We start from the raw sequence: 15,120 nt of genomic DNA on the forward strand, positions 1-15,120 counted from the left end.
TGACAGCTCCTTGGCTGGAGCCCCCGGATGACTCAGGCGCCAGGGACACCATGCTCAGCCCTGTCCCCCACCAAGGCCGGCGCTGAGACGGGGCCTCCGTGCTGCGAAAGAAAGCACGTGGGGGTCACCAGAGGCCTCAAGTCCAGCTCTGATGCCCTGTGACCTCACTAAGACCCTTGCCCGAGGTCTCCATCCTGGAGAACCAGCAGTTATACCAGTGTTGATGACATGACCTGCCCGGCATCCGGGTGGGCCGCTGCCCTCAGCAAGTGCCTCGGCTGAGAACGTCACAGCTTTTCCTGGTCAAAGTTGCACCGGAGGCAGCTTGAGGGCAGCCCAAGCTTCCAGAAGACCCTGGGCAGTCGTGGCCCAAGGGTTTTCCAAGTCAGGCTTGGAGGAGGAATGCTGCCCTGCTGGGCGACTTAGGAGCAGGCCCCTGGAGGCAGCAGGTGGCCGGGGGGATCTAGCCAACCTGGGAGTCAGTGGGTGGGGGAGTCCCCAGGGCTGGCTATGGGATGGCTCAACCAAATGCTTGGGAGCAAAGACCCACTGAATGCTGCTCAGGTCGCTGCGGCCTCTGCAAATGGGCCAGCTCACATGCAGGCTGGGAATCTCATTGTGGTTTGCCTTTCATTTTGACCAAGATGAATGCTTGTGCTCCAGCCCTGGGCCCACTGCATTTTTCAAATGTCAGCCACATCTCGCAGCTCTTCTTTTTTAGTTTCTTTCCAGCTCTGGACCCTCCCAGGCCCTCTGTCATCAGGCTGTGCAAAGCTGCCTTGGGAGAGCCGGGGGATAGGTAGGACGCTTCCCAGAGGGTCAGCCTCCACATCTAGCCTGGAAATGCTGCCACAGCCAAAGCAACAAAATTTAAGTTGACCGACCGATTTGCCTTTTAAAGAAAACAAGAAGGAGATTTTCCCATTATCTCTAGGGCCCCATCTCAACTATAATAATAAAAACCCAGCATTTGCCATATGCTGGGCACTGTTTTAAGCAGTTCACATGTGTATTAAACTCGTTTAATCCTCACAAGCACCCTATGGGCAAGGGACTGCTATTATGCTCATTTTATAGATGGAGAAAAAGTGAGGTACAGGGAAGTGAATAGTCCAAGGTCACACGTCTAGTGAATGGAAATGCAGAGATTCAAACCAGAGCTCCCCCACGTAACCACCTGCACTGCCTCTGAAGCTGACCTTGGGGTTAAGCACTGAAAGGTCATGATGACATTGGAATGGCCTCAGGAAAGCCACAATTCCTCTGCAAATGTCAGTGGTCGCAAGGATCCAGGAGCCATGTGCGGGGGACAGGCAGCCTGCCCTCCTTCCTGAGAGTCACACCTGATTTCTTCTACTCCTCGAAGGTGTGACCCCAGCAAAAGAGATGGACCAAATTTTGTACTTCTAGGAGGGCAGGTGGAGGCAGAGGGCAAGGGGCTGGCTCTGTGGAAGCCAGTGTGTGGGAGGAAGTGGCGTGCTCACCCCAAACACCTTCTTGGCCCCTGCCTTGGCAGCGAACATGGAAAGGATCCCAGTACCACTCCCCACGTCCAGTACCACTTTGTCCTTGAACACGTGCTTGTTGTGGTACATGGAGTTCCGGTAAGTGAGCGTCCGCACCTCATCCTTCAGCATTTCCTGTGGTGGAGGGAAAAGAAACATCAGTGAACTCAAGATACCTGGGAGTACACCATGGCTATGGGCCCCTGGACCACCCCTGGTGACCCTTCAGGAGACCCAATAATATCATCAGGCAGAGCCACAGAGGACAACAGTGGGGCAGCTGGGCCAAGTGCTACCAGCATCATTCCAAACTTCCCCTGCCTTAAAACTCTACTCAGAAAGATAGCTATGCACCATTAGAAGAGAAACTCATGTCCAGACCCGGGAAAGCTCCAATTTACTAAAGGACCAAAGGAAAGATCAGTACAACACACCATAAGAGATTTAAGTTAAACCCGAAGCAGAACTTTCTGTCATGGTGAGAGAATTGTCATTGAACAAGTCATTCAAAGAGGTTTTTGTGAGTGTATATTTTGTTTTGTTTGCTTTTTTTTTTAAGACTAGAAAATGTGTTTCTCTGTCCAGCATAAGGGATTTTTAGTGAGAGAGAAACAAGGTTACTTGTTACAATGGACTCTGACCCAAGGAGAAGATGCTAATTCTGTGTATGGTAGTGAGGTAGGGATCTTTGGCCATTCAACGTATCAGCAAATGCTTTTAACTAATTTATCATCAAAAGTATTGGGGTGATTTTTTTTTTAGAAATCAACACTATTAAAGTATAATTTGCACACAACAAAAAGCCCAGGTTTTAAGCTTCTGGATCAGTAAAAGGGCTTTGACAAATGTACACCTGTGTAAGCACCACCATAACCAAAGTCTAGAACATTTCTATAACCCCAGAAAGTCCTTCGTGCCCTTTTGTAGTCAAATTTCAGCTTCTCCCAAGATGACAAATGATCTGATTTCTATCACCAAAGCTTCCTTATGCCTATTTTAGAACTTTATATAAATTGTGCAACAAAAAGTTTTTGAGATTCATGTATGCTATTACACAGATCCAAGGTTTGTTCTTTTGTTATTATTGTTGTATGGTATTCCATTGTATGACCATATCACAATGTATTTTTCCATTCACTTGTTTGTGGGATATCAGGATTGCTTCCAGTTGTTTGCTATTTATTCATAATAGCAAAGGATATGTTTTCATTTCCCTTGAGTAGACACCTAGAAGTAAGTTTGCTGGGTCTTAGCGTAGGTACACGTTTAACTTCGTAAGAAATTGCCAGAGAGTTTTCCAAACTAGTTGTACCATTTTACACTCCAACCAACAATGTGAGAGAGTTCAAGGGGCTTCACAGCCAGGCAACTTAGTGTTATCCATCTTTTAATTTAGCCATTCTAGTGGATGCAAACTGATGTCTCATTGCAATTTTAATTGCATTTCCCTGATTATTACTGAAGTAGATAATTTTTTTCATGTGCTTATTGGCTATTCATATATATCATCTTTTGTAAAGTGCTTATTCAAGTCCTCTGTTCATTTTTGTCTTGAGCTGTTTGTCTTGTTCTTACTGAATTGCAGGAGTTTATACATTCTGGAAGCCAGTCCTTCATCAGACATACTGCATATATATTGTGAATGTCTTCTCCCAATCTGAGATTTGCCTTTTCATTTTCTTTTTTTTCTTTTTTTTTAAAGCGGTTTTTAATTTTGATAAAGACCAGTTTTTCCATTTTTTCATTTATGATTGGTGCTTTCTGTGCCATGTCTGATCTTTGTCTACCCAAGTCACAAAGACACTCTCCTTTGTTTCTTACCAGAGGCTTTATGGCTGTGGCTTTTACACATCAAATTAATTTTTGTGTATACTGTAAGTTAGGGGTATGAGCTCATTTTTTCTTGCAAATAAATGGTCCAAGCACCATTTCCTCCATTGATTACCTTGTCACCTTTACCAAAAATCAATTGACTCCACATGTGTGGCCTCTCTGATCTATTCCGCTGATATACAAAGTCAACACTGACTTGACTGCTGCTCCTTCTTATTAACTTTGAAATAAAATAGTGAGAGTCTGCCAGTGTAGTTCTTTAACAAGATTATTTTTTGTTTTTGTAGGCCCTTTGCATTTCCGTATAAATTTTAGAATCAACTTATTAATTCATACAGAATAGCCTCCTGGCATCTATCAGAATTGCATTAAATCTATAGATCAATTTGGGGAGATCTGACATCTTAGCAATTTTGAGTTTTATAATCCAAGAACATATTGCAGCTCTCCATTTATGTAGATCTTTCATTTATCTCTGGAATGTTGTATAGATTTTGGTATAAAGGTCTTACATTTCCATTAAATTGTTTTATTTAGTTTTTCAACAAATTTTATCTTTTTATTTATTTTGAGACTGGGTTATGAGACTGACTAATTTTTGTATTTTGGGGGTAGAGATGGTGTTTTACCATGTTGCTCAGGCCGGTCTTGAACTCCTGGGCTCAAGCAATCTGCCCATCTTGGCCTCCCAAAGTGCTGGGATTACAGGTGTGAGCCACCATGCCTGGCCCCATTCAACTACTTTATTTTGTGATGCTGTATATGGTCTTTAAAAATTTTTGTTTTGCAATGGGTTGGTGTCCTTGTATTTTGCAGCCTTGTTCCCTTCACATATTAATTCCAGTAGGGTTTTTTTTTTTTTTTGAGATTTCTTTATTTTTCTATGTAAGAAATCTTGTCACTTGTGAATAAAGACAATTTCACTTCTTTTTTCCTGTCTGTATGCCTTTTATTTTTTGGTTCTTTCCTCTTGCTTTATTGCCCTGGCAAAGACTGCCAGTAAAATGTTGAATAGAATTACAGAGGACAGACATCCTTCCTTTGTTCCAATAATATATCCATTAAGTATAATTTAGACTTTCTATAAATGTCTTTTATCAGACTGAAGAAGTTCCCTTCTATTTTTAACTTGGTGAGAGATTTTACCATGAATTGGTATTTAATTTTGTCACATGCTTTTTCATTTATTTAGATGGTATATGACTTTTCTCCTTTATTTTGTTAATGAGGTGAACTTCACAGATCGGTTTTTAATGTTAAATGAACAGTTTGTCATGATGTATTACCCTTTTAAAATATTACTGGGTTATTTTTTGCTAATATTTTGTTGCATATTCATAATTATGAGAAACATAGATCTGTAACTTTGTCTTACCTTTTCTTTCATAATCAAAGTTATACTGGGCTCATCACATAAGTTAGGAAGTGTTCTCTGCTCATATATTTTCTGCAAAAGTTTGTTAAGTTTATTTCTTCTTTAAATGTTTACTATAATTCACCAGTAAAACCATATATGCCTGGAGTTCTCTTATAGGAAGTTTTATATGAATTCAATTTCCCTAATTAGTAAAGGGCTATTTTAGTTTTCAATGCATTTTTTGTTGGTTTTGACAAGGTATTTTTTCAAGGCATGTATCCATTTTATGTAAAATGTCAAATTTATCAGCATGACATTGTCATAATATTCTCCCATTGCCTGTTGAGTATCTGCATGATCGTCATGAGGTCCTTGCTTCCATTTATGGTATTACAATTTGTGTTTTCTCTTTTTTTCTTGATTAGTCTAGCTAGATATTATCAATTTAATTAGTCTTTTCAAAAGGCAACTTTTGGCTTTGTTGATTTTCTCCACTGTTTGGTTACTATTTCATTGACTTCTGCTTTCATCTTAATTATTTCCTTTCTTCAACTTACTTGAGTTTGATTTATTCTTTCTCTGGCTTCATAAGGTAGAAGCTTTGATCATTGATTTTATGCCTTTTTTTTCCAACATAAGCATTTGAAGCTATAATTTTCCCTCTAAATATTGCTTGAATTTCCGCCCCCAAATTTTAATATGTTGTATTTTCACTATCATTTCGTTTGGGATAGTTTCTCTTTCCTTCTGTGACCTCTTCTCTGACCCATCGGCTATTTAGCAGAGTGCTGCCTACTTTCCAGTTATTTGGAGATTTTCTGGATAGTTGATTGTTTTCAGTTTCTAATTCAAATCATTGTGATCAAAAAACATACTCTGCATGATTTAATCTTTGTTTTGTGACCCAGCAGAGGATCTATCTAGTGAATGTTCCCACGTGCACTTGAAAAGAACATGTCTTCTGTAGTTTGGGGATGAAATGTTCTAAAAATGTCAATTAGCTCATGTTGTTTGATTGCATTATTCAAATTTTCTACATTCTTACTGTTTTTTTTTTGTGTGTGTGTGTGTATTTGTGTGATCACTTACCAAGAGAGAAGTGTTAAAAATATTCAACTATGAGTGGGGATTTGCCTTTTTCTTCCTTTTTGTTCTGTAGGTTTGGCTTCATGGTTTCTGGAGTTTCTGTGTACCACCTTGGGAGGCTTTGTAACGTGTCACCTTAGCCACGTGTTGCTACATTTCCCAAATTCACTTTCTCTTATGTTTCCAGTTAGGGCGTCACAGAGGAGATTCAGGTGAGATATGGACGGTGAAAAGGAGGCAAGAACCATTCTGAAGCCCAGCCATCACTTCCTGTGCTGCCCCGGGGCTGATGTCTTTGATCTTATTAGAAGTTGAATAAGGTGAGGGTTTGGCTGGATTGAGTTCAATTCTGGCTTTACATACTTTGAAGGTGAGCCGAAGCCTTTCCCTTTAGGAGATCTCGGACCAAAGACGACAAGACAGATGGTATATCCGGAACCAGGCATGGGGCATGGCACATAACAGGTGCTCAGTAAGCCAGAAAACCATGCAGCACAGTGGTTAAACACACAGACTCTAGAGCATTCAAGTCCCAGATTCCCGCATTCAGATCACACCTCCACTGTTTGTGAGCTCTCCGACCCAGACCAGCTTTCAGCTGTCTGTGCCTCAGTTCCCTCATCTGGAAACTGGTAAAAACATCATCTGCTTCCTAGGGTTTGTTATGATGGTTACACAAATGGAGTAAGTTTCCCAAAAATGCTAGTTCTGGCTCTTTGTGATAACTACAACCCTTTTCTTCATCCATGCAAGGAAATAGCTGAAGTGAGCAGGGAATGGAGGCAAAATAACGACAAAGGCTGCAGAGATGTTTCAATCACAACCACGATTACAAGTCTGAACTGCCTTTAGTGGATGGAAGTGGATTGGCTGAGTACCTGTTTGTCCAAACTGCACCATTTTGTAAGCTCCCAGCTATTTTGCAGACCTTGGTCAAAGTGAAACATTTCACGGGGGTTCGGGCCACAAGAGACGTCCTGCCTAACCACTTGACTGCAAGGCAGACAAAGGCCCAACTAAAGAAACATCCCTATCGTATCTTGCTGGACAAGGGTCCAAGGAACACTAGGACGACATTCTGCCAGAACAAGGGCCAGGACCGCCTCATCACGGGAACACTTTAATATCCTGCCGGGCAGAGAGCCAAACTGCCCAGACCCCTCCCGCCCGTACCTGTAAGTACCCCCAGCCTGTAAGTAGCGGGGAGCTCTGACATTAGGCCGGTTCCCCACTTCTGTAGATTTTAGGCTGTACATAAAGCCTGTATTTGCTGTCGAACTGCACTCTTTCTGTGGGTGTGTCTTTCTTTAACCCTTGCCTTCCCTTCAAAACCTAACAGAGCCTATGTTTGCTAATGGGAAGGCCCCCCCAGCGGCCACCCTTTAGTTGATTGCCTTTGTCGCTTTTTTGGCCGATTCTCCTTTCCTGAAGGTCCCAGACCCCAGGAGTTAGGTTGGAAGGTACAAGTTCTGGGAGAACAGAAGTTGTGACTTAGCAAGGCTTCCCCTACCTGACTTGCCAAAAGAAGAGATCCTCTCTCCCCTTCCTGGGAGAATAACCCAAAGAACTCCCAAGACACTTCAGACAGGAACATGCCACCCTGTTGCAGACAGTTCCCAGCCTCTAGCTGTGGATTCATGTGTGTCCCAGCTTTCCTACCTATTGAATACATGATGGCCCCTTGACGAATTGTTGGGAAATGAGGCCCGGAAGAGTCTGTTTCAACAGAACCTGCAGCAAGAGCATCAAAGGAAGGGAGCCGGCCGGGAGTGGGACTGGCACCCAGAGCTCAGGGTGCTGCAGGGACGGCCACATTGGCACGTTCTTCTCGTGGCTGAGGCACCAAGCCCAGCGCCGACTGTTAGAGAGGCTGAGATTTCAGAACTGGGATCTGGGGGGTCATGGAGCCTACCACCTCCTCTCTAGGTGGTGGCCTCAGGAAGCAGACATCTTCCACTCCAGCTCCTTTTCAAGATTCCATTCTTCTCAGAGAGGCCTAAATTGGAAGGCCAGGGTCTTCCTCTCGCTGGCCCCTGCCCTCTGGAGGCTGGGAACTTGTTGGAGCCATGAAAGGAACCATGGGATGAGAACAGAAATGTCCAGAGTCACCCCCTGCTGTCTCTCCAGCCCCAACAGTCCCCTGTACTCAGCACTTCTTGTTTGTATTTACAGACTAATCAAACCCAATCCATCCGCACCGTGTTTCCTCAACACTCACTGATGGCTATTAATCAGCAGGCCAGTGGTGCTGCTCCCCACTGTGTGAGCGTCTTGTTAATGATGGGGAGAAGACTGCCAAATGACCAGCGTGGCTCCAGATGGACGGAGAAATATGGGTCTTGCCCAGACCAAGGAGGCAAGGGCATCACCACCATCCGTCTGGCATGGAACAGAGATCCCTGGTGCTTGATAACAAGAACTGGGCGGACCTTCTCTCTGCAAAGAACAGTGTTAAGAGTTCTTCCACGTGCCCCCCACCTCCCTTCGTGCAGATGATCTGGGAAACTGAAAACAGGGTAAAAGGAGACCTCGGTGGGGAGGGAAGGTTACCTAGCTGTTCCTGCATTAAAGGACCTATGAGATGGTCTATAGCAGCGGCAGGAGGGATTTAAGCTAGATGTCCAGAAGTATTTCCCGATGAGAAGGCTGCTAAGCACTCTCCCAGGACAGGAATGTGATCTATGACTCGCAGATCTTCTACTCTAAGTCCCCTGCTCAACTTGCTCTATGTTTATATACATGCATGCACAAGCTTGACTTTTCCATCAGTACACACCATTGAAGGAACCTGGTCTAGTATTTATTTGGTGAAACTTGGTGTCCTCTCCCCTGGGTGCTGGGTCATGCTGCTGACCGGGCATCGCCTGAACTAGCTGGATTAGCACACATGTCAACAAGCCTTTGCTATCCAGACAATGTGCCAAGCTGTAGGTAACAGGCTGGGGACGCCAAGTCCCAAAGGAATTATCAAGATCAGTAATAGCCTAGTGGAGCACACTCTAAATGCCAAAGGTGTGGCTCAGCAGGAACCTAGCAACTCAAAGGGAGGTGTCCAAGAAGCCGATCACGGAGGCTCCGAGTGAGGAGGGAGCTTGCAGACCCGGCTTGAGGTGCACTTCATAGTTGTTTGGTTTCTAATGGAGGAGTTTTGGGCAGGCCCAAGAGGGGGCATTTTGGGGTCCCTGGAACTGCTCTCTTGTCCCCAGAATCTGTCCTGAAATGGGTACCCAGAGCCACAGGTTTGTTAGAACTTGTCACATGGAGAACATGTAGGGACAAGGTCTTGAGGAAGGGGCGTTCGCAGAGTCTCTTTTGCCCCCCAGAGCCTCTCACAGGCCAAGGACAGGGCTCCGGGGATCCCTACCCCAGTGGAAAGCAGGGTCGAGGAAGGTATAAGAGTTCACCCATCGGCCCTGAGATGGCATTTTATCTCCCAAGAGCTGCAGGCTCCGCTGCCCAGGCCCTCCTAGGCCAGGACCTTCTGGACTGAACACAGGCCCCAGTCCTCCTCCCCTGCAGGCCCAGGCTTAAGGGTTTTACATAGTGAGCAGTTCTCAGGGACCCAAACCTTGAGCCTCCCTGGATTAAATGAGGCTGAGTCCCTGAGTCTAGAAGTAACTGAGGGGCCTCCTTCCACCCTCTACCTCCATGTGGGGCTGCGGAAAAACCAGCAGGAACAAACACGGCAATTTAATTTTTACGGTTTCCAGATGGAAAGAAAGGAAATTTGTTTTAAGGGCTGTGTGGCATGATGGTTAGGAACAATAGGTGAAGGTTTGATTGCTAGCTCAACCATCTACTAGCCTGTGGCCTTTCACACACAAAAAAAAAAAAAAAAAAGAAAGAAAAACAACAACAGGGATGAATGAGGGTTGATTTGATTCTTTAGGGCCTAAATCATCTGGAGAATGGGGACAAGCAATAACACCAACCTCACAGGGTTGACCTGAAGAATAAATGAACCAATAATATAAAATGCTTGGAATAACACCAGCGTGTAGTAAGCGCTAAAAAGAAAGAAAGAAACAAACAAAGAGCTGGCTATTATTACTCAACACCCTTCCGGCAATGGCAGGGTCATCATTTCCACATAGGAAGAGATTACAGCAGTGCGTACGTGGAAGGAAGATCTTCAAGACTTGTTTTGAAAACAGATTTGCATAGCAGGCAAACTTTTGTTCCTTTTTCAATGTTTTTTTTTTACACTGTAAGAGGATCAGGGACATAGTTTCTTCATAGAGTTTACATGAAATGATATGTATAATGTGCTTAGAACTGTGCCTGACACTTAGCAAGCACTCAGTAAATGCCACTTGTTTATTTGGGGTGGCTGGAGAGAGTGCTGGAGATTATAGTGAAAGATATACAGTAAGGGCACCATTAGGCCCCCACTATAGACAGGATGCCTCTTCTTAGGAGGCTCTGCTCTGTTCCATAGGCAACATTAGTCTTCCCTGCTATGGTGTAAGACTGGCATTTAGACATAAGAATTTCCAGACAATCAATCAGGGTGTCAGACCTGGGCCAACATCCCAAGAAAGCTTCCTGCAGCTCTTCCTCCGGAGGTGCTCATTGGTCTAAAGAATGCACATCGTGACCTCTGAAAGGTCCTTGCTGCCTCAGGACTCTGACTGCAAGCATTTGAGCTCCTGGTCCAAAGACCAGCGCTATCCAGCCCACACTGGATGAGCTGGGTTTATGGCTGGGGAGCGACACGGGAGCTGGAATGTAAAACAAACAGACCGTAAGCACCTCATGTGCTGTCTCTGGCCGTGGAGCTTACAGACACACACTTTCCCCTGCTCCCCTGCTCCAGGCCTGGCCCGGCCTCCCCCGGATTGGAGAAAGGGTCAGAGGACTCAGGGACACTGGGAGCACTCACTTTACCATGGTAAGGAGTTGAACGCACTATGCTGCCTCTGAAAACAATGTAACAGCAGAGTCAAACTCGCCCCATTAACCACCCACTCGGGACACTTTACCTCGTGGATCCCAAAGTGGGCGTAGGAGTCGAAGTAATAATCTCTCGAGGTCATCTCCTCCGGGTTCAGCAGCTTGGACATCTTGCCCCGTCCCGGGCAACTGGGTTGAGTGGACACATGATGGACGCATTGCACTGGCTTAGCAGGGACGATGGGCTGAGGGGGCTGGGAGGGGGGGCTGTTCACCTGAGGGGAAGAGAAGGGGGTCTGGTGTTAGGAGAGACAATGAGGTCCTGCCCTTGGGGCTTGTGGTCCTCTTTCCTTCCCCCTCCCTGAGCCCAGCCTCAAGCAGCCACAGCAGCCCTTCCTGAAAGACAGGCAGGTGAGCCCTTCCAGCTCCCGGCTCCTGGGCTCACGGCTGTGATCTGCCCAGAGCTGGCAGGCCACTGAGGAGCCACGCAGATCCAGATTTCACCCACTTTCATCTCTTATGAGCTACTTGACCTGAGCAAATGCAGGCCTCAGTTTCCGTATCTGTGAAATGGGGAAAACAGTACCTTCCTTTGGAGGCAAATAGGAAACATTCAGTAAAGGGAAATGCACAGCACAGCATGGTGCCTGAGAGTGTAGATTCCGGAGCTGAATCCCAGCTCTGCCATTTCCTAGCTATACAACTTTGGGCAAACTTATGCACTGCTCAGTGCCTCAGTTTCCTTGTCTCTAAAATGGGAATAAAATAGTCCCTGCCTCCTAGAGTTGTCCTGAGGATTAGACAAGTTTGTATTTCAAAGTGCTTAGAAAAGGGCCAGGTATATAGTAAGAGTTTGTTAGAGGAAACGAAGTCCCACCTGCATCCTCAGGAATGTGAACCCATGGGCTTCTCTTCACTCAGCAGGCAGCATCAAGCTACAAGAGGATATGGCTCCCAAAATGCAGATGCCTTAGGTTCTGCTGTCTCCTACCTGTTGTCTTGCCCCCTAGTTTCTGATTCACAGTTCTACCCTGAATTCAGCACTGTGGATACCCACACTGATGGCCTCCACATGACCAATTCTTGCTATTTCTGGGTGCCCCAATCCTGAGGCCCAGCCCAGCTCTATACCCACTGCTGCTGCCCATCACTGTCGGTTCCCTGGTCCTCCACAGGCTAGGAGGAGCAGGGAGAAGGAGATGGGGATCCACAGAGCTTCTGGAGCCCAGAGACAGCAATTGGAGCCCAGAAGCTCAAACGCTGCAACAGAAGCAGTTAGGCCAGGAGACCTCCTCTGCCTGGAGTGCAGAAGACCCAGATGTGCAAGGCACAGTGAAGGCCTCAAAGCTGGGTAGAATTAGAAAAATCAGAAAAGGAGTATTATCTAGTAGTCAGTCCTCTAGGACTGGGAATCTGGGCTTCTGGGTCCTATCCTGGCTCTAGTAACATTGAAAATAGGTTCTAGGAGGCAGATAGCAAAGTGGCTGAAAGTACAAACCTGGAGCCACTGCCTGACTCTGAAACCCAGCACTTGTTGGCTGTGTGACCTTGGGCAATCAGTTGTCATCACTGTGCCTCAGCTCTTCCTCCTCTAGAGAACGCAAATCATAATGAAACCTACCTGGAAAATGCGTCCACACGTTTGGAGGAGTTAATATATGGAAAGACGTTAGAACAGGCTGGCACGTAGTAACTGCTTATCATTACATAAATCATGTCCTTATTCTACATCTCGATTTTCTTGTCCGTGAGCTGGGTCAGCTCAGACTTACTGTCTCCTTTCTAGCAAGGGAAACAGGGGGACCCTAGGACACAGCGAGATCAAAAAAGTCAAGTGATTTCATCCCCTCTGTGAAATCATTCAGCACAGCCCCCAGACTGTCCTGTGTCCAGGGCTGCAGGGGGGTGAGCTGGGGGCAGTGGGATGGTCCCATTTTCCCAGTGTATCTAGGCTACCGCCCTTGAGAAATAAACACACTTCCCAGTTTAGCAACATCAGATTTCAGGTCGGTGAGATCCCGGGCGGGCTGGCAGAGGCGAGTGGGGCTGCCTCATTAGAATGCAGCAGGTGTGCCCACCCTCAGCTTGGGATGTTGGTCACGGTCTCTGAGAGGCTATAAATAGACTGTGTCAATTGCACACTCCTGTGCAGGCTGCAGAATCACCTCTAAAGCCGACGAAGGCTCTGTGTGTGAAGCTGACCCCAATATTGACTCCATTTAAATATGTTAAGGAGACGATAAAGTCCTAGCTGGTCTGGGCATTGTGCACGGTCAAGGTCACAGGGGCCTCCCGCACCCCTTAGCTGTCACTCCACTCTGGTTCCAAGGCTCCCTTTTCCATGTGCTTCCTGAGACTCCACAGGCTAAGACTCCCAGGAGGCTGGGAGTGGGTGGGAAGCAGCCGTGGCCTGTGATCCCTGAACATACAGCTACATGGGGTGATGTTTTTAATTCCACAACTGCCTACTGAGAGTCTGTAACAGCAAGGCACCGTGCAGGTCCTGTGGAAGAAACAGACGTATGGGAACTGCCCTCCCAGGACCCTGTTTTCTAGATTCTAAGACCCTTATTGTCTCTGATAGATGCTGGAATAAGGTTTGTTCTACCAGGGAAGTTCAAGCAAATTGTTCTGGAGGTTCACAGGAAAGAGAATTCACTTTAATGCAGAGTCAGGAAGCCCTCGGATGGCAGGAGGTGGGGTGAGGTGGGAGCTTTTTGAACAGATTTTGGCAGGTGGAGGAAGGGACGGCTTGAGCAACAGAGGCGGGAGAGCAGTGACTTTGTTTGGGAGCAGCTTGACTGAGATAGTGAGAGAGTCAGTTGAAAGGAAATTATGGCCAGGCTAAGAGGTTGTAATTAAATACAAAAGACAACGGGGAGCTATTGCCAGTTTGTAACCAGGGAACCAGCTACTTCTGTGCTTGGGCTCTTCTTTAGGAAGATAAATGTGATAGCAGCACACAGGAGGGGCCAAGGAAAATAAGGGAATGGAAGAGAAACAAGGTATGAACGTTGGAGGCTATTTTCAAAGTCCAGTCAAGAAATAACGAGAGCCTGAACTACTGGGGTGTCCGAGGGGCTGCCTGACAGAGAAAGTGCAGAAATAGACTTTACAGGCTTTGGCAACTGACAAAATGTAGGGGAAGAGAGAGGAGCTGGAATCAAAGATGACTTCAACATTTCAAGCCTGGGTGACTAGGGAAATGGTGGTGACATTAACAAAAATAAGCCAGTCAGCAGGCAGAGCAGGTTGGGGTGGGGGGAAATAATGAATTTCAATTTGGATATGCAGAATTTGAAATGTCGTTGAGTCATATAAGAAAAGATGTTTAGCAAGAAGACATTAATGCAGTTCCAGACAATAAATATCATAAACAAAATTAAAAGGCAAATGATAAACCGAGAAGTACATTTTAACATATATGGCAGACAAAGGTTAATGCCCTTCATACGTAGAAAGCTCTTACAAGCCAATACAAAAATAGATGAACACCCACAATGTAATATTGGGGAAAGGATTTGAGAGTCTGTTCACATGAGGCAAGTACATGTGAAATACAAATGGCAAGTTAATGTGCAGGAACAATGTTTCACCTCCCTCGAAATCAGGTAAATTCAAATTAAAATAAAAAACTTACAGCTTTTAAATACCAGATAAGCTCTTCTCCCACCAAAACTGCCAAAGCTCTGCATATGTAAGAGCTGCAGAGAAACTGATTCTTTCACACATTTCTAGCGGGAATGAAAATAGGTCAAGACTTTTAGAAAGGCCGTGTGGTAAAATGTACTTAAAGTGTTAAAGAGCACAAACCCATTCACCCAGCAATTAAAGTTTCGTGGACTTTATCATAAAGAGACAATCATGGATAATCATGATGATGTATCTGTTAAGAATTTCATGACAGTGCTGTCCTCAGTGACAAAAGATTGGAGTCAACTTAAATGTTCCACAACGTGAAACACTAAACTGTGGTGTAGCCACACGACGGAATACTACGCAGCCATTAAAGGTATTATGGGAAGAGTGTTTGATAACACAAAAATATGATCGTGACAAATTGTTCCGCCACTTCCAAGCTGCCCTTCCTCCGAGGATGTGTGGCCCGAGCATCGCACTCCAGTGTCCAAGCAAGGGTTCTGGAACAAAGTCAACCTCCATCCAGCTTGGCTGGGGCCCTCCGAACTTCAGCCACCGGGGAGGACACTGCTCGAGAAGCTGTGCAGATCACCTCACTGCTGGGGCTGAAGAAGGCTCTGTGCATGAAGCTGACCCCAGTATTGACTCCATTTAAATATATTAAGGAGAGCAAAAAGTCCTAGCTGGCTTGGGCATTGTGCACGGTCAAGGTCCCAGGGGTCTCCAGTACCCGTAAGCTGTCATTCAACTCTGATTCCAAGGTTCCCTTTTCCATGGGGCTCCCTCAGACTTTCCCCAACAGCCAAC

General features: G+C 45.7%; 1 protein-coding gene across 2 annotated transcripts in view; it reads right to left on the reverse strand.

Moving 5' to 3' along the window:
- The window catches only part of PRMT8 (protein arginine methyltransferase 8), a 209,537-nt gene that overhangs the window by 44,491 nt on the left and 149,926 nt on the right, over positions 1-15,120 (reverse strand). For both annotated transcript variants that reach the window (XM_025402041.1, XM_025402040.1), the window contains exons 2-3: positions 10,764-10,949; positions 1,485-1,640 (exon numbers count right to left, since the gene is read on the reverse strand). In XM_025402041.1, the coding sequence (XP_025257826.1) occupies positions 1,485-1,640; positions 10,764-10,844 (237 nt within the window). In that variant the 5' untranslated portion in view covers positions 10,845-10,949. The remainder of the gene's footprint in view (positions 1-1,484; positions 1,641-10,763; positions 10,950-15,120) is intronic.

This window comes from Theropithecus gelada, chromosome 11 (assembly GCF_003255815.1).
Source record: "Theropithecus gelada isolate Dixy chromosome 11, Tgel_1.0, whole genome shotgun sequence".
NCBI lineage: Eukaryota > Metazoa > Chordata > Mammalia > Primates > Cercopithecidae > Theropithecus > Theropithecus gelada.